This window comes from Aspergillus nidulans, chromosome VI, assembly GCF_000011425.1.
Source record: "Aspergillus nidulans FGSC A4 chromosome VI".
NCBI lineage: Eukaryota > Fungi > Ascomycota > Eurotiomycetes > Eurotiales > Aspergillaceae > Aspergillus > Aspergillus nidulans.
In genome coordinates this window covers 2,915,017-2,933,751 of record NC_066262.1, presented here as the reverse complement: position 1 = coordinate 2,933,751, position 18,735 = coordinate 2,915,017, and the positions used below count along the sequence as shown (strand labels likewise).

At 51.4% G+C, this 18,735-nt stretch overlaps 6 protein-coding genes across 6 annotated transcripts, besides 2 other annotated features; 2 read left to right on the top strand and 4 right to left on the bottom strand.

Annotated features, from left to right (window-relative positions):
- Nucleotides 1-17,436: part of a sequence feature (contig 1.48 1..95913(-1)) that runs on past the window's edge.
- Nucleotides 95-1,732, bottom strand: ANIA_02734 (60S ribosomal protein uL10). Its single transcript, XM_655246.2, has 4 exons — nucleotides 1,489-1,732; nucleotides 1,357-1,426; nucleotides 450-1,302; nucleotides 95-245 (listed from the first exon to the last, which is right to left on the bottom strand). Exons 1-3 carry the CDS (start codon nucleotides 1,660-1,662, stop codon nucleotides 608-610), a joined length of 939 nt encoding a protein of 312 aa, XP_660338.1. The 5' UTR covers nucleotides 1,663-1,732; the 3' UTR covers nucleotides 95-245; nucleotides 450-607.
- trm82 (putative tRNA methyltransferase) lies at nucleotides 1,875-3,654 on the top strand (the record flags this gene model as incomplete). The annotated part of the gene is made up of 3 exons (XM_655247.2): nucleotides 1,875-2,442; nucleotides 2,493-3,170; nucleotides 3,249-3,654. Exons 1-3 carry the CDS (start codon nucleotides 2,018-2,020, stop codon nucleotides 3,652-3,654), a joined length of 1,509 nt encoding a protein of 502 aa, XP_660339.1. The 5' UTR covers nucleotides 1,875-2,017.
- Nucleotides 3,950-6,647, bottom strand: ANIA_02736 (putative GARP complex subunit Vps53; the record flags this gene model as incomplete). Its single annotated transcript, XM_655248.1, has 4 exons — nucleotides 3,950-4,663; nucleotides 4,711-5,088; nucleotides 5,209-6,533; nucleotides 6,569-6,647. 4 exons carry the CDS (start codon nucleotides 6,645-6,647, stop codon nucleotides 3,950-3,952), a joined length of 2,496 nt encoding a protein of 831 aa, XP_660340.1.
- ANIA_02737 (mRNA export factor mexA) lies at nucleotides 7,126-9,579 on the bottom strand (the record flags this gene model as incomplete). The annotated part of the gene is made up of 3 exons (XM_655249.2): nucleotides 8,961-9,579; nucleotides 7,231-8,748; nucleotides 7,126-7,176 (listed from the first exon to the last, which is right to left on the bottom strand). Exons 1-3 carry the CDS (start codon nucleotides 9,399-9,401, stop codon nucleotides 7,126-7,128), a joined length of 2,010 nt encoding a protein of 669 aa, XP_660341.1. The 5' UTR covers nucleotides 9,402-9,579.
- ANIA_02738 (retrograde cargo receptor ERV46) lies at nucleotides 10,269-11,641 on the top strand (the record flags this gene model as incomplete). The annotated part of the gene is made up of 2 exons (XM_655250.1): nucleotides 10,269-10,642; nucleotides 10,702-11,641. 2 exons carry the CDS (start codon nucleotides 10,269-10,271, stop codon nucleotides 11,639-11,641), a joined length of 1,314 nt encoding a protein of 437 aa, XP_660342.1.
- Nucleotides 12,186-15,378, bottom strand: ANIA_02739 (DEAD/DEAH box helicase; the record flags this gene model as incomplete). The annotated part of the gene is made up of 10 exons (XM_655251.1): nucleotides 12,186-12,217; nucleotides 12,279-12,393; nucleotides 12,445-12,539; nucleotides 12,636-12,865; nucleotides 12,916-13,362; nucleotides 13,409-13,570; nucleotides 13,617-13,788; nucleotides 13,840-14,329; nucleotides 14,369-14,551; nucleotides 14,599-15,378. 10 exons carry the CDS (start codon nucleotides 15,376-15,378, stop codon nucleotides 12,186-12,188), a joined length of 2,706 nt encoding a protein of 901 aa, XP_660343.1.
- Nucleotides 17,437-18,735: part of a sequence feature (contig 1.227 895..5437(-1)) that runs on past the window's edge.

Below are 18,735 nucleotides of genomic sequence, written 5' to 3'. Positions count from 1 at the left end.
TTCCTTCGACGTACTGTATAAATCTCCATTATATATTCTACAGGTGTCTACTTAGATAGAACACAGTTATGGATAATCCATGTTTGAATTCATATTCCATTTTGTAGAAACCTAAAGACAACTCACGGCTTAGACCGTCGCTGCGATAACCCTAAATAGACACCTATTCTGAGCAAGTGAGCAAGTCTAGACTCGACAATCTACGGGAGCCGACACTATCAGAAGATTGCCTACAGCGCAAGAACCTATGACAACTGTCAGCGAATGAAAGTAACAGTGCATGAGTGCGGGGCAGTTGAGGGTGTGGCGTCAGCAAAAAATTAGAGTGTTTGTTGTTGCATTTTTTGTTCTTCATGACACCGGATGGTGTTACGAGTTAAAAATGAGATCATCCTCCGCCGGAAATAGGTGGGCAACAATGTGAACATGTGAGATGAAAAAGAACGTACCTTGAGAACTCTGTAAGGACATGAAACGTCACTACGTTCATATCTTACTAGAGAAGTGAATGATCACCAGTATCATTTTTCATTTACCCAACCTCATGATGGGTCATAAAGAGTATCTAATACATGGCAGTCGTATCTCGTGCAGGGGCACGAGACGTTTAGTCGAAGAGACCGAAGCCCATGTCCTCATCGGACTCCTCAGCCTCCTCAGCAGGAGCAGCCTCAGCGGCAGCAGCAGGAGCAGCACCACCAGCAGCGGCGGCGGGAGCAGCAGAAGCGTAGGCCTCAGGGTTGGCAATACGGTCCTTGAGCTCCTCAATCTCGGGCCAGCTGTACTCAGTCTCAACAGCAACAGCCAAGACCTTCTTGTAGCTGTTGACAACGGAGTGGATAACGGAGGGAAGGGTGGGGTAGTTGACAGCAAGGGAGATGCTGGTGATGGTGTTGATGGCACTGCTGAAGACCTTGAGGAGCTGCTCCTCCTCAATGTCGAGAACGGCAGCGCTGAAGGTCTGGCCATCCTGGTAGACCTGCTGGATGGTCATACCGTAGGTGAAGGGGGAGATGTTGAGCATGTTGAGCAGGGTGGCCTCGGAAGGACCAACCTTGTTGCCCTCCTCAACGAGCTTGAGATCGGTGGTAATTTCAATGGTACCACGAGCGATCTTGGTGGGAACACCGAGAGCCTGGAAGAAAGAGGTCTTACCGGGTTCCATACCAGTGTTACCGGCAGGAATCCAGACATCGGCGGGAGCAACGGCACCAGCACGGGCAGGGGCAGCGACACGGTTGGAGAGGATCTTGTCCTTGGTCTCCTTGAGGTCGCCGTTGGTGAAGATGAAACCAACGTTGCCTATTCATCATCAGTCAAATCTTGCTTGTCTGTCCGACCAATTCGTGAACGCACCCTTGACGTGAGGGAGCAGACGCTCGTACTCGGGGTTGTCGTTGATGAAGCCCTTGAGAGCACGACGAACCTAGAGAGTTCCCGCGTTAGAATTGCGGTCGCGTGGAATCACAAGTGATAGGAGAAGCTTACCATGGTGTTCTTGCCCATCAGGACAACACCCTCACCACGGAGGGCGATACGGATCTCGTGCATCTGCTGAGAGCTGACATTGTCGACACCGACGATGAACACAGTCTTGTATTCATCGAGCAGGTTCTTCAGCTTCTCGAAGTAAGCGGCCTTGGTAGCTGACTTGCCCCCCATGTCTCCTTATTTCACTGAAGATAGGATGTTTAAGGGCAAGGGAAATTTCGTGGATGTGATTTGGTGTCGTTCGTGATGTTAAAGCTTCTCGGATTTGTGCGTCGCAGATTTTCTTGTGGCTTTCCGCTCGCTAGCCGATCACGTGCGCCCCGCCCAAGCTCCGCAGAGAGAATATGATTATACGGAGTACGACCAGAGCAAGACCATTGCATACTGAATATACACAATATTAGACTGAGTTTTGCACTGGACTTGTCCTCAACAAGCAGACCTGATCTGTGCTTTGCTACCTAGTGGTCTGTACTGTTACTCGCTCCCTGCGGGACCATCAGCCTGTCGGCAGCTATATACAGCCATGGCCGAAAACTTCCAACACCCCTTCCAGTGCATACAGTTCATCAAGAAAAGAAACGGTGAACATAGAGACGTGTTCGTAGCATCAGCGGGCGCAAAGCTCTTCTCCTACGCGGCGGACTCTGGGCGGCGCCTCTCTGTCTGGCCGCAAGACGGTGCGGACAATAATATTCATGGAACCAACTGTGCTGGATCTAACCCAGAGACTGAAGGCCCTCCGGAGAAGAAGAGGAAGGTTGAGCCATCTTCAGAAAAGGAGGGTGATGCTGGTACTGCAGCTTCGAAAAAATCCTGTACGTGGACCAACATTCCCATCTTGACGTCCACGCCAGACGGGGAATATCTGGTTGCGCTTACAGGAGAGGACAAATGTATCCGTGTCTTCCAGATTGAAGAGGACGGTTCATTTGTGCACCTGAGTGAGAGGTAAGTTTGTTTCTCTCTGAGGTGACGGAGTAGAAGCTAACCAGTACCAGGCCAATGCCCAAGCGGCCATGCGCCATCACATTCATGGAGGACAACGACATCCTGACTGGCGACAAGTTTGGGGATGTCTACTCCATGCCCCTAATACCAAGCGCTGAGCCGCGCTCTACCATGAAGACTCTGGCCCAACGGTCCACGCCGATCGCAGCCACAAACTTAACCGTGCACACGCAACGCAATCTCAAATCGTTAGAGATGCAAAAGAACATGCAGAACAAGCAGAAGAAAGAAGTAGACAAGCCCGTCTTCGACCACGACCTGTTGCTCGGACATGTCTCTCTTCTCACAGACGTGGTCTTTGCCTCTTTACCGTCTCCGGACCCCTCGTCTACTAAGAGAAGAACCTACATCCTTAGCGCAGATAAAGACGAGCATATTCGGGTCTCGCGCGGGCCACCGCAGGCACACGTCATCGAGAACCACTGCTTCGGACATACAGCATTCGTTTCTAAGCTTTGCATCCCTGAATGGGCTCCAGAGTACCTAGTCTCTGGCGGCGGGGACCCGCATCTTATCGTGTGGAACTGGACAGCCGGCCAAGTACTGCATACTGTGCCCCTCGTGGAACAGCCAGCTGAAGGCGAAGCCAAGAAAGTCGCCGTCCACGGTATCTGGGCGGCTACTCTTGGTGCAGACTCACGGCGAGTCATTCTGGTTGCGCTGGAAGGGTAAGCACCTCCTTCCCTCCTGCTCTCAACTCTCTACTGCAATATTTCACTGGGACGGATCCGCTAATCAAGTCGCAGAAACCCGGCCCTCCTCCCATTCACCCTGGAACCCAACGGCTCCATGACCGCTCACACGTCTATCAAGACCTCGGGCAACGTTCTTGACGTGCAAGTCCACAAAGACATAGTAGTCGTCTCTGTCGACTGCATCCGCACTCCCGGGTCAATGCAGGAATGGCGCTCCAGTCCAATTGCTTCAATCACGCTCGAAGCGTTCCAGCTCAAGCAAGGAACAACAGAGTGGGAGGCGGTCACTGATTACCAATTGGTCACCACAGTTAACGCTACGGGGACATTACCTGTCATTTTGGCGGATGGTGTAGAGGAAAAGGAAAAGGAGAAGAAGGCGTTGAATGATGTGTTCTATGGGCTGGAGCATCTGAGGAAGCAGACGTCGTGGGAGGGTGAGGCTACGGTTTTCTGATATAGTTGATTCTCTTGAGTACATGTATTTGTGAATCTAAAGTTATAGATGTGATTTGGGATAACTAAAAGTCACCTATGTTATCTTATAGAAGGATATAATGCAATGCTTGGGATGCTGTTCACAATAATTTGCATATATACCGCTCAACTTATAATATGCCCAAATGAATCACGTAATGCTCTGTTCTGGTCTTGATGCTGCCCCAGAGATGAGGTATGTAGACGTCAAAAGATAACAATATATCTACGCTCGTCACTGGAAACGTAGACTATACACAAAAAGCCCACCCACATCAGCCATCATCACCACTCCTCCCAAATCTTCCGCCGAACCCTAGATCTCTTCGGAAGAACTTGCCAAGGTTCTTAAGGTTCTCGTTCAAGTTAGACCCCACCTCACCGGCCTGGCTTTGGTTCGGCCCAGAAGACCCAGGTATTGCGGCCGGTGTAGAAGCGGCCAAGTTACCTGCTCCAGCCGCACCCGGGTTAACAGGAGTAGAGGACATGGGCGTGCCCAGCCTATCCACACCATCCTTCGCAGCGGAAATAAGTGCAGAGCCAAGCAGCGACGCATCAAAGCGGCTCGTTGATGCCGCGGCAGAGGTGCCGAGATTGCCAAGGCCGAGGCCTTGGGAGACGGAAGTTGAGGAGGAAGCAGAGGTTGTTTGGAGTGCGCCCAGAAAGGGGTTTGTTTCCTGGATGTTTGAGGCGTAGCGATCGGAAGTGCGGTGAATCTGGAAGAGTTCGACAAGGTGGTTCTGCTCCTGGCGGCTCCGGATACCCTTAAGGTCAAGGATTTTGCGGAAGTTGTTATTGTTTCGATCTGCGATATGAATTAGGTATGCTTGGACGAGGGCTTCTGGAGGCGATGGTTGGACTTGGAGGGTCTTGAGCAAGGTTTCGATCTTCGTGAAGCTGTTATTGACACGCTTGACGAAACCGGCGGGTGGGGGCGCCGGGAGGAGTGAAGATAGACCGGTTTTAAGGGTGTATGTGTCTAGGAGCATCTAAATTGTGTTAGACATAGCTCCTTCTCTGAGTATAGTGAGCTTACCTGTTCTGCACCCGTCTCCGAGACAGGTTTACAATGGAAGATGTTTTGCAGGAAGATGTTCGAAATCAACTCCACTATGTGGTCAGCAAAAGCTCTGGCGTATTGTTGCTTGTGGATCAATTGCAGTATTTCTGACGCCTTGGAGTTGGTTTTCGACAATAGCTCTCCAACATAGGAGCTTTGGTCGCTCACCCCTTCCAGCCGATTCCAAGGGGTGTTGCGCATTTCTCGCCAGCATGGCTCGAGTTCTGTCTCAACTTTGCGCACTAGGCCTCGCACAGCAGCCGACGCTATTCCCATGAATGAGTCAGCTTGACTTTGCAAGTCGACACTCTGCTTCAGATTCTTGTCGAGACGGCCCTTTATCTTCTCCTCTAACTGATTACATGTAGTATAGCAGTAGTCCGCTGTATTAAGAACAGCAATATAGTCCTCAATCGTCGGCGTGCCCAGCGGACTGTGGACGGTGGGCTGGTCGCTGATATAGTATAGTAGTACCTGCTGAGCGTACTGGTCGAGATACTTGCCGAACACTTTTGCCAGATCCGCGAGACTTGCGCCTGTAGAGAGCTTTGCACACTGCTGGAGAGCATGCCTGTAGAATGTGAACAGCTCCATGGAAGAGGAAATAACAATGTGCGAATCGAATTCTTCGCCTGGAGGTTTAACAGGCTGTTGACGGTATTTTGGTATCAAGCCGGCCAATTGCTGATCCTGAGCATTTACCCATACACTTAGATAAGGCTCAAATGCTTCGGAGATAGCTTGGCCGAATACAGGCGTTTCCGCTGACGCAAATGTATCGGTGGATGGACGAGAATCAATGGCAAACCGTCGTTCCAGGGAATGTTCAAAGTCAAGCGTTTCCTGCAAACACGAGAGCAACATACTGACATCGATAGTCTGGCCATTCCGCACAGACCGTGATAATATTCCCTTGAAATCATCTCTGGTCCCTTCGCAGAACGCATTGGCCAGTATTTCATCCACTCTCCACGATGCAGGGAAAATAGAGGCGTACTCTTCATCGTAGATTCGCAGGATCCGTCGAAACCATGAGTACCTCCGTGAAATATTGTCCAGTGAGCCCGCCTCCTCATTGTTCCGGAAAACCTGCCGGTACTCGCGCAGCTGGAAATTACAGTACCAAGTCATCAATCTCGATCTCGCATGATCCCCAAGCGCATCCATAACAGAGCATGCCTCCGAGAGCGCCGTCTTCCTCGCGCCAACCTCCCCCTTGGCGAACGCCAGCTCAAAGTCTTCACATATTTGCTCCAACAAGTCTCTTTGGATATCCGCCACATTCCGGCTAAGGAGCGCAATCTGATCAATCGATCTATACGACTTGAAGTGCGCGACGAGCTGAATCACGGCCTGAAGCAGCTGGGAACAGTCCCGGTACTGCCTCGTGCGACTGAGAACACGCAATTGATCATACGCGGTCGTCAACATCTGAAGCCGTTTCAGGGCCGTCATCGACTGCGTCAGATTCTTCTTCGCGTTGTCTAGCTGTTTGATATCCGCCGTCATTTCTGTAATGGACTGCTCGGTCTTGGACGCGCGGTCGCGGACATCGTCGATTTTCTTGAACAACTCGGACAGATCTGATTTAGCGGCTTGAATGCGCTCGACGCTCTCTGCATTGGATGTAACTTGGTCTTCTACAAGCGCCCCGATCTCGTTGTCGAGCTCAGTTTCGTAATCACGCAACCGTTGAGACACATCGGAAACGGAGGACAGCGTAGAAGGGTGCGAGAAGATCTCGTTCAGGTGGTTAATCGGGTCGTAGTCCGCTGAGGCAATAACCATCAATGACCAAGCTTTCATAAAGCGTAATCTCAATCGCACGACTCACCTGCGTCCAACGGATCGAGGGGCGCGGCCCCGTTGGAAGCCATCTGACCGGTGCTATGTGAGATGGTCGTAACGGGCATTCCATTAGTTCTCGGGAATTGACGCAAGGCTCATGCTGCAGGTTCGACTGGAACGCATGCGCCGGTTTGCTGCGTATATTAGGTATACTTCAGCGACGACGGGGGTTCTATGAGGCTGGACCGAACTTATGGTGCGGAGAGTTGGCGGGAACTGCAGCTTAGTGATCGGCTCCGGCCGCCAAGTCGGCCAGTAGAGAACAGCACTTCTCTACTACCCAATCTACAGATCTAAGCCAAGTTGATGAGCAAGGCAATTGGTTTGATTCTCGCTCTCTCTAGGACGTATCTTCGTGGTCTTTATAATACAATAAATTGGGATATTCAAACGTTTGATAAACCTTCAGCCATTTCGCCGAGCCATGCAGCCACCATGTAAATTGGAAACAAAATTGAGGAAGAAAATAAATAAAAAACCTTCTGCTATCCTCTCATTCCTTGAACAGGTTGTAGAGATGCGTGATGATTTTCAGATTCGGAACTATGCCGTAACTCCTGGAAGGAAAGCGTCAGGTGGTAACTGGCCCTGTGTCTATTGGCATAATTAGTAAAGCTTTACAAAGCAGTCGGGGCGTGGTTGGCCTACCTTTAATTCCTCAAAGTTCTTCAAAGCAGCATCCATGTTCCAGTTATTCCCTGAAAGAGCAAGTTCGGAATATTGCAGCGTCATCATTGTTTTGGCGCTCAGTTGCATTACTAATTGCTCTTGTTGTACCTGGACATCGGCTTTCCCAGGAGCTGGAAGTCCGTAGCCAGCAGGGGCTGCCGGGGCCGCCACTCGGGCCGCGACTGGAGCTGCTGCTGGCTGAGCAGCGACAGGAGGAGGTTCCAGTTGCCATGCTTCATTGCCGCCATATGCGCGCAAACATAGCACATCGCTGATAACCCTAATTCCTCCTACACCTGCTCCCGGCCCGATAATAAAGGTTCGATCGAAGCTTCGAGTTTCTACTTTCCCTGAATTATCCTCTTCGAACTTTCCATGTACCATGATAAGGAAACCACCAACGCCGGTTGAACTCTGTCCGGATATATCAGGAAGTCCAGGAATTGGGAAACATTCAATGAGCCACTCTTCAGGATGCGCTGCAATATCCGGATGTCTCGTCGGCGGAAGGGTCGTCCATAACTCCTTTATCTTTTCTACGCCCGTATAAGTCCGAGACATTCTCGCAGGTAGATGACTGATTTTGAGGAGGTTTCGACTCTTTTTGAGGTACGGATCCCAAGGAGCTGGTTCGGTTTGCAGCGCCCTCGGGGCGGATGTGTTGACATTAAGTGAGAAGGTTGAGTTGTTATCGTAGAACCCGCTGACGATCTCGGCACGGTTGTTATCGTAGCCAGTGAAGAAAGCTCGAATGAAGTTTTCGGCGATTTGGCCTTCATCGTGGAAATGGGGGGCCTGGACGGGGATCGGCGTTTTCTTTTGCGCAGCGATTTCTTCGTCGGTGCGGACCTGGGTGTTGTTCAAAGTCTTGAGTTCGGGATACCATTTAAGCATAGTATCCTTGAAGTTGGGATCAGCACTGAAGGGATTGCCAGTGAGATCGAGGAACTGCAGTTTGCGAAATTTCCACCGCCATCCTATAAGTGCCTGTGCGTCGGCAAAGTTATTGTTCGACAGGTCAAGGTTCTTTAAATCGGGGAATGTTTGGGAAAGCGTCGTAACGACGGAGATATTAGAGAGTTGATTGTCAGCAAGGCTGACACTTTCGACAGCATCACGTCGCGCCGTGGCGTTATCAAAGTTCAGCTCCCACACCTTCATGAGCGCAGGGAAGAACTTGGATTCAGTGGAAGTTGTGCCAAATATGCCCATAGCCACTAGATCTGGGTCGGTCCCCAGCTTAGACAGATCGAGCAATTTGGATTGTTGGTAATACCGCCTCCCCAGTATCGCCGTCATTTTCGATTTTGTGTCTGCGGTAGATGGAGTTGTACCGTTTTGTGCCGGAATCGAGTGATTCAATAATGGAGCGGTTTCCTGGTCGTATTTTTCGATGGTAAGAGGCGCTCCTGCAAAAGTAAAGCCATTAAGCTGAAGCATTCTTTCTAATGATTCCGGTCGGATGGACACTATCAGAGCGTCGCCTTCAACCCGCGACTAATCAACGTTAGCAAGGCTTAAGGGACCTTGAAAACCGCAGGCAGCCATCAAATAAACATAACGCCCATAAAGCCTAGGCATCCGCCGATCGTCGTTCTTTTCTGGAGGGGACCATCCTTGAAAACGAGAACATATCGGAGAAGAGCGGACGGGACGTTGGTAATGTGTGTTCATGTCGGTGGCCGCCAGTTCAGTAGTGTTGCACATACCTTAGAAATTTTTACGCGCGGGCCAGATTTCGAGTCGGGTGAGGTGAGCTTCTTCTCGAGAAAAGCGACCAAACTTTCGACGCCACCGTCGCGGTTGGACGCCGCCTTGCTTTCTTTCCATCCACGTACAGCAACCTGTTCCGTGGGAGACGAGCGCCCTCCTTGCCGGATGTTCGCTTGGGCGTTCGAGCTGGATAGGGCCTTTTGGATTTGACTGATGCTCCGATCGAGAGCGGTGTTTGCTCGGGTTGCAGAGGAAGCGGGACGACCAGAACCTGAACGGGTTTTTTGGCCACGAATTGCGCCTGCACCTGCGCCCATCGCCAAATCACCATCTCGGTCAACCTTTGTCGGAGGAGCACCCCTCTTGCGAATTCCCCCACGATCACCAGTATTCGCGCGGGTACTGGTGCGACCGCGAGAAGATCTGCCCCTTTTCATGATGATGTAGAGGTGGAAGTTCGAAGAAGCGGATCGATATGCGAAGGTAAGGTGTAGAGGATCGAAGGGTAGAAGGAGGCCACTCGTCGAAGTTTAGATTGGCTGCGCAAAGCAAAACAAAGCGCTGAGCGCCTTAGTCTCTCAATGAGTGTATCGGCATGTATCAGGGAATGAGACCAAAGAAAGGACTGAATGAAAAAAAAAGGTATCGCTCTTATATTGCGATCCAAAACAATGTAAAGGGTGGCCTACTGTTTGAGGCCTAGGCAGCGAACTGAGTCAACAGCAAAAAAAAGTGACGTTCGTTTGAATCCATTTCTGCAGGCAGATGAGTCACGTGCATTAGGCGGCGTTGGGGCTCAAAGCACGTGACAGATTCCAGGCACAGCGGGGCAGGATTAAGGTGGGCTTAGGCTCTAACCAATGGTATAGTGCGGTCTGTCCTTTAAGTAATACCAATACACGCCAGGAATTTCCGACACATAAATAGATTACGCGTTACGTGTCTTTATTCGGGTCTAAGAGATAAACGACGCCGACTAAAATTACTCCAATTCATCCAGCGCAACTCCTGGACAGCTTTCGCCCAGGTCAGAAACTGAAAGCAAACGGCGAAAACTCACGATTGGCTGCTCGCCGCGGACGGCTTGCTCAGATTAGGTGCGTGCGTGCCCGGTTCTCCGTGACATGCTGGAGGACCCGTGTAGATCGTTCAATGGCTTCGTAGTTCGCTGCTGCTACCGACACTTTCGAGATCACTTCAGACTGATAACTCTCCTTCTCTTTAGGAGTTATACTACAGCCTAGCCGGTCTAGGATCAAATCAACACCCGCCCTCGTATGATCGACGTTCGATTGCCATAAGCCATGGCGGCCAAATCACGGTTCACAAGGCTAGATGCCTTCGCGAAAACAGTCGATGAGGCTCGCATCCGCACCACCTCCGGGGGAATCATCACTATCGCCTCGCTGCTTATCATAATATGGCTTACGTGGGGAGAGTGGGTGGACTACAGGCGGGTGGCAGTTTTGCCGGAGCTCGTCGTCGACAAGTCAAGAGGAGAGAAGATGGAGATCCACCTGAACATCACATTCCCTCGACTTCCCTGTGAGCTCACAACTCTCGATGTCATGGATGTCTCGGGCGAGCAGCAGGTTGGTGTCGCGCACGGTGTGAACAAGGTCCGCCTTGCGCCTGCTGCGGAGGGCGGCCGCGTCCTTGACGTCCAGGCACTGCAACTGTAAGCGGAGTAGCTTCCAATCCATCAGCCTCCCATAGAACCCCGCTAACAGGTCCAAGCCACGCCGAAGAAGCCAAGCACCTCGACCCAGACTACTGCGGTGAATGCGGCGGCGCGCCCCCACCTCCCAACGCCATCAAGCCCGGGTGCTGCAGCACCTGCGACGAAGTGCGCGAAGCGTACGCCCAGAAACAATGGGGATTCGGCAAGGGGACCAACATTGAGCAATGCGAGCGCGAGCACTACTCTGAGCGGATTGACGCGCAACGCCGCGAAGGATGCCGGCTTGAAGGCGTTATCCGTGTCAACAAGGTTGTTGGCAACTTTCACATTGCGCCTGGGCGCAGCTTCTCCTCTAACAACGTGCACATCCACGACATCGCGAACTACGAGGAAAGGGGTCTGTCGCCGGCTGAGCAGCACACAATGTCTCATATCATTCACAGCCTCCGCTTCGGACCGCAATTACCAGACGAGCTCTCGGATCGTTGGCAATGGACGGACCACCACCATACTAACCCACTCGATAGCACGAGCCAAGAAGCACCTGAGCCCGCTTACAGCTTTATGTACTTCATCAAGGTCGTCTCAACATCCTACCTGCCCCTCGGCTGGGACCCTCTCTATTCTGCATCTCTCCACGCTGCGGCCGACACAAACACCCCGCTCGGCGCGCAAGGCCTCAGCGCCGGCTCACAAGGCAGCATCGAAACACATCAATACAGCGTAACCTCGCACAAGCGATCTCTGCGCGGTGGCGATGCCTCAGACGAGGCTCATAAGGAGCGCATCCACGCAGCGGGCGGTATTCCCGGCGTCTTTTTCAACTACGACATCTCGCCGATGAAGGTTATCAATCGTGAGGCGAGGCCGAAGACCTTCACTGGTTTCTTGACGGGTGTATGCGCAATCGTTGGTGGGACGCTTACCGTTGCGGCGGCTATTGATCGCACGCTTTACGAGGGAGTTAGTAGGGTTAGGAAATTGCATTCGAACTGATAACCTACTCACCTATCTTGGTGGGCCCTCAAATCAGCGCAGCACCTGTACAGAGGCTAGCCTACTAATGTAGGAAACCATCAATATAACACACATTGGGATTGGAATCGTTGAAGGGGCGGCCGGGCATGAAGTACGGGTCGGTCAGTCACTCAGTTAGCAATAAAGGCGTCCTTGGTCATCACATTTCTTTCCTTGTATATTTGCGGTCTAGATCAATTCAACAAATACATTACTGGTGTTAGATTATTCATTCTTACCCGGCTGGGTTACTTGTTAGTCCTCTTTCTAGCCAAGGTGATGATGTGCTGTGAGAGATATACACATTATCTATCAGGCATATCATTGTTCTTCGTACTTCGGTTGTAGTATCGTAGCCAATTCCTCCAGTTTCGTAATCAAGAAAACAACCTAATATACCGATTTCGTTGCGCTAAATCCCATCTATGTCTAGATCATACCTTTGTAATGCCGATAGTACATCCCGTGCAGAAACACCCAAGCTTCAGCTCGGGGTGCCACGGAATGAGGCCCGACTTCGTCTTCACTCATCCAGATCAACCTGCATTTCTCGTTCTGGATAGACAAGGTCGTGATTAGCCTCACACACCGAAATCAAGCGTTTCAGTATGCTTACCCCAAATCCTATTAGCCGATGCGACAATGACCTCTGCTTTAGCGAGTAACTTCCCAGCGTAGCGCTCAGCTTCAGTTGGGTGAAGCTGGTTTCGCTGGGTCTTACGAGGATTAACCTTTAGAAATAGGGTTAGTTTGATAATAGAGTTACAGTCTAAGTGCCTTACCATCTTCAATACGGGTACAACATCCTTGGGATCGGCCTCAGCTAATGCTCTCAGGTTCCGAAATCCATTGTCGCGAAGTAACCTTGCCGTCCAGCCTTTGACATAGGTCACTTGGGCCATTTCGAGAAGGTCAGCTCGCGCACCTGCTTCCAACCGATCCCGCATATGATCGAGAACTGCGGCTAACATACCCCAGCCCATGCGCTGACAAAACTTCACTATTCCCGCGGCGAATCCATGACACTGCTGCGCTAGAGTCTGGATTGTTCCACGGGGAATCTTGTACCGACTTGAAATCACAGGTAATGGAACCTCGTTGCTGAGATCACGGAGCTGGAAGGCTGTATATGCGCGCCGATATATCCTTGCTTGAGTCACTTGTTCCGGGGTGTCCTCTTTCAGTGATGCACCACTTTGAACCCTGCAGAAGTCAGTATCGGAAGTTCAAGATGGATCTATGGATAACCGTACATTGAGTTCACAAAGCCAGGGTTTACTCCAACAAACTGCAAAGCGCGTATACCACTGTCATCCAGGGTATCCAATAAGTCCCTGAATGTTGGCCAATCAATCTGAGTCTGTGCCGCGGCTTGGAGCGGAGTAAACATGTAGAAAACATGCATGTCGCCGTCCATCACGAAAGCCTGGAGCGCTCGCTTCAGCTCCTCATACATGAAAAGACCGTCATCTGGCGCAAAGGCAGAAGCAACCACGGCTTGTCCAAGCTGAGTGGCTACATAAGACTCGTCTTCATTCAGTTGAATGAGCTTTTCTTCTGCCAGCTCTTGAAGGGCTGAGTCCATGATGCTGTACGACAGCTTCTTATCAACAGTCCGATATAAAAGGGTACATTTCACATATTCTTTGATGGCGGCAACGCCTGAGACAAGACCGGTTGCAATTGCCTCCAAGAGTGCTCTAAGAATGTGAACAACTTTCTTACCTGGCAGCAGTGGACACTTACCGTTTCAGTCCTCTCTTTTCCGGCGCCAAACAACTTTCAATTGCTGGCATATCGGCCTCCAGAAGGTCGCAAACAGCCTGGAGATCAGATTTTCCGACAATAAGGTATGTCTCACCCGCCTCATCTTTGCCTTTGCGGCCGGCTCGACCGCACATTTGGCGCCTGTCCATTAGCAACCCCTAATCCTGCTGGTACCTGGGCGACTTACAACATTGCTGGCCCAACTAGTTCACGGCCCATGCGTGCTCCATTTATGATTACTCTTCTCGCCGGAAGGTTGACGCCAGCAGCGAGACTGCAGGTGGCAACCAGCACCTTTAGAACACCTTGATCATATGCCTGTGCAATGGCTTCACGCTCTTCGGTCGTCATCCCTGCGTCTAAGCATGATCAGTATCGAGCCCTCAGTGTCTGGTCAGAAACTTGCTCACTGTGGAATCCCACGCCTTTGATGAGGGTTTTCTCCAGAGCCGGATCCAGTCCGCTGGGAAGACTGCGAAGCTCTGCCAGCAGGTCGAGTCGCTTACCCAGATCCTCTGCGCCAAGCGTACCTGGATCAGGCATTGCCTCGCTTATGAGCGCAGCGTGGACTTGACAGGCTACTCTACTGCCACAGAACACCAGAGCACCGTATCCTGCAGTGACCGTATCGATTGCCATAGCTACCATTGCGTTTGACATCGGGTTAGATAATTCCCTGAAGGCAGAAGGTTTGATTGTGCGCTGGGGAGGCACGGCCTCGCTCAAGAAGGGTCCTCCTGTGGCTGTCAGCTTCGAGATTGTCTGAAAGAGCTGTCTCGAAGTCGCGGCTGGGTAGATCGCATTATCATAGATAAGATATTCGTCCACGGGCACTGGACGATAGGTTGATACAAAGTATCTAGCATTAATCCAGTCTGCCAACAGCTCCGTATTCTTGACCTGTCAGATATTGCATCTTGTAATTAGGATGTCACTTACCGAGATGGTAGCGCTCATTCCAATGATCTGAATATCCTGCTGCAGTAGAAGCAGCTTGGTCACCATCAGTTCCAACAAGTATCCTCGATTCTCGTCGTCAAGCATATGCAATTCATCCAACACGACTGCCCCCAGTTCTCCAATACTGCATTCCTCAATAGCAGTGTTGATCAATGAGTTCGCCTAACACTGTCAGATCGAGGTCATGCCAGTATTCTGCGATAGCAAACCTTTTCAATGGTGCAAACTGCAATGTCTGTATCCTCCCAAGAGGCGGTAGTTTTGCTCCCTCCAAAGAAACCCGAAATGCGAATAGATTTCTGCATTTTCCTCCAACGGTGATGACTCGCGTCGGGGTGTTCATCGTCAACGGTGTATTTTTCAACATCTTGGACTATGCGCCGGAGCCACTTAAGTTTCTCTTGGACCAAGGCCACGTACGGGAGGACCAGAATCGCTTTGCGCGTAGGGTTCTCGATGATCCGCTTCAGCATCAGAACATCAGCCACAAGCGACTTCCCACCGCCCGTGGGTGCCGTATAGATTAGATGCCGCTTCCCTTTCAGGAGGCCTTCACCAAGCAAGCATGATGCCTGCCATTGGTAGATGCTGGTGACACCGGCAGCAGCAAAGTTGGCCACCAGAGCTGGAGGCAGTCCGAATTTAGGGTCATTCAGCGACTGAAGGGAACCTTGAGACTTTGACGGATCTTCTGGTCGTGGTTTCTGTTCATTCTCAGAACCTGCAACAGTACATATCTCACTAGCAATCAAACGGCTCTTCGGTAGATGCACTTGAGGCCGGGTAAAATCCAATCCTTGGCCATTAGGCAGATTCTGACGTGAGGTCCCATTTATTGCATGAGAACTGGGATTATCTGTATCCTCGTTTAGAGCGCCGCTGGGGGGCCGTTTCTGGCCCGCCAGCGGGGCTACGGCAAACGGCTGCTGGCGGGCGATATCGACTGACGTCTGAAAGCCACTGTTCTGGATAGCTCTGTGAGCAGACATATCGCGGCTATCGGTCAACGAGCCTCCAGGCGGGGCTGCCAGTTGCCCATTCGTGGCCAACCACCGAAAGGTCCGTTGGGCTAGACGGAAACACGCCTTGAGTCTGGTAAAGTCTGCTCAGTCAAAAAATGAAAGATATACGGCAAGAGCGGTGCTTATGTTTACAACCGTCGCGCCTTCCGCATCGGGCGCGTGTGCAAATCAGCAAATCAGCAAGCAACTCACGGTGCCTTATAAATCCTGAGAAATCAGGCAATAAACCAACTCCATCTGGCCCGGCCCAAGCTCGGCCGTGGCCAATCATCACAATACACCACCAACTATCGTAACCTGATCGTTTCTGAGCCGATGCAACTAATAATCCTTGGGAGGGCAGGCAAGTAATATTGATATGCTTGCTTTTTCCCAGCTTCTGTGCGCAATGCAAGCGTTCCTGACCCTGTAAGAAATCTGATTGCCTGAGCCTTGAGGCGCCCTACGACGCCTGACGGCTGAAGCGCAAAGCGCAAAGCGCCGGTGATCCACCGATCCATGGGACCCTCCGCCCCACACCCGTAGTCGTCACTGACTTTCAACATCTGCAGTGTCTCAAGACTGCAACGAGCCCGGGATTTGAGGTCCAGGCTGGGCTTCAGCTGCAGTCCACCATTGGCAGGAGAAATTGTCGTGGTGACCAGGAACTGGGAATACTCTCCGCATTCCTCGTTCCTCTAATGTCGGACTGGAAAACATGGCAAGTCACATGATGACCGCTTTGATCTGCACTAATGCAGCGTTGAGAGCTCTTCACGACTTGGGAGGGCGATGTCCTGCCCGGGGCCCTGGCCCCTTGATGCCGAATTCCATGCTATCATGCTATCACTGCTCGCTTATGCATGTTGAGACGTGCTTATCCTCATTCATCTGCTGGTGACTTGATTTGCTTGGACCCGACTCCCGACCGGGAGCCAGCGCTGGTCGATAGACAGGCACGGATGTCTCGGCCTCGGCGGCTTCGGGGAGGACATCAAGTGATCTGCCGCGCGTAAATCCGCCACGAGGCAGAAGCCAGAGTGCCCCTCAGCAAAGATCCTGCATCCCAATTCCTGCGACAAGGTATATAAATAATACCATTTCGTCGTTGCAGTTCTCAGTTTGGGCTCGACGATCGCTTCTACCGTCTACCCGGGACAATTCTGGTGCTGAAGATTCAGCCATCGATGGCACCAGTCGATCTCATCGCGGATCCAGCATCCTTTACCAGATTCGGCGAAGAGGGTGAGAAGACTGAGACCGAGCAACGTCGAATCATCGGCCGTCGGATTATTCTTCTAAAAAAGGCCCTATGATTGAATAAAGGGGGTGGATGGAACCACGCCAAAGCACACCCCTCCCGTCCGTGACGCGCTACGTGCCAGCAGTGTCTTTCCCATACCGGCCAGCGGAAGTACCTACGGTAATTTCTCCGTTACTATATTGACATTGGATATATTGAGTAATATTATATCTTGAATATCTTGAATAGTGACTATGGACGATAATTGACAACGTCGCGACAACATCGCCACATCGTCGCCAGTTCCTTACTGAGTTGGTCACCGCACAGTACGAACGGGCGCATATTAAGATTTGTCTCCCGCTAAACGGTCAGCCAAGACGACCCGGTTCGCGGGGAATGCCCCCCAGCCTTCTGTCAACCTCGAACGGCCCACGAAAACCAGCAAGGACACCTCACCTCGCACCGTTCCCATTTTTATAAAATGTAAAATTGCTTGTCTTCAAAGCGAGTCTGTCAATGCGATTAGATACGATTAGATATAAGTCAAAAGCGGTTAAATTTAGAATGTTCTATGAATCATTAGAGTCGTAATGGCAGAGAATCCCTGAACTGGCAGGTTTCCGTTTCGGTGGGTTCGCACGTTTATATATCTGGCAACCTGCCGTTAGGAGTAATAACGTGAACCAAGGACCGGCAACCATTCGAAGCGACCTACTGTATACCTCCTATATATTTTCATTCACATACCTACATATTAATATGTCTAGCATATCTCTTTAGAGCAACGATCCCAGCGACTCCATTCTTCAACCGGCAGCCCAGTGCCAGCACGATGAAACCTGGTTGTGACTTGATAGTCGTACAGACAAGACGGCCGGGGTCTTTCGTGCTCTATTATGGGCTTAGTTCGTAATGATGATGACACATCGCCTGAAAAGGGAACGAAAGTAACCGCTGCTGAACGCTCCGGGAACCGCTGCCGCTGCACCTTCACCTTCGATTCTCGAGATGGCGTCAAGGGCCGTTCTCTTCTGTGTACCTGCTAGGCTGTCCACCGACAAAGACTCGATCGAGTCACGAATCAGAGTCAGACCTGCATCGCCCGCTAAAAAATCTCGACAAATCAAACGCCGGTGTCCGACAGTAGTCCCAGCGTAGGTCCAGAGTAGTCCCAATCCCGTCATAGTCTGGTCCCCGAGTCAGCGACCCTGGACCGCACACATATAGACTTGGCATCCGACACACTTTCCATTATCCCCCAAACACCATGCGCCACCGGCCAACATTCCCACCATCCCACTACGACTGCGACTGCCGATTCTGCTGATCCATTCTCGCCCGTCTCTGCGGGCGACGGGCGATATCAATCTTCACTCCTCGATCGATCCCTCCCGACCCAGCTCGCATACGTAGCGTTCTGAAGATCGTCATCTTCCTCATCTTCATCTTCACATCTTCACACTTCATCATCTCCCTTCATCTCCTGCTTTCTTCTCATATGCAGCCCTCGCGCAGTTGATCCCCAATATCAGCATCATTCTTCACATCGGGTCGCTCGGCCCACTGTCCCCCCTCGCAGCACGACCATCGATCATTTATTCCTGCGAGCTCTCCAATCGCACACGTAGACCGTCCAGGCCGTTGCACGGCGTACCTACGACCGATTACCAACTACCTACTACCTACTACCAGCTAGCTGGCTACTTATCTACCTGTCTATCTACTTAGAGTATATTTGGCAATGCCTCTAGATAAATAATCCTGGTCGCCGCGCTATTCCTATCCCTAGTCCTATTCCTAGACTCCCTATTCCTCGGTCCCTCGCTGTGGGAACAGCATGCTAGTCCCCGGGCCCTGCCAGACAGCTGGGACGCAGCACGCTTCACCAGAACCTGAACCTCACGCCTCGAGCCACCGAAAAGAGACCGCAGACACTCCCAGACACTCGCATTATTCACTGCGGTGGAATCTGTGGATGGAGGATCCGTCATATTAACATATCGGGACTAGGGGCAAGGACGTGGACTGGTCGGGATCCTGGACGGTCTACTACGACCTACTGCTTCAATTCTTCCTCTTCTTCTTCCATTTCTGTCTGT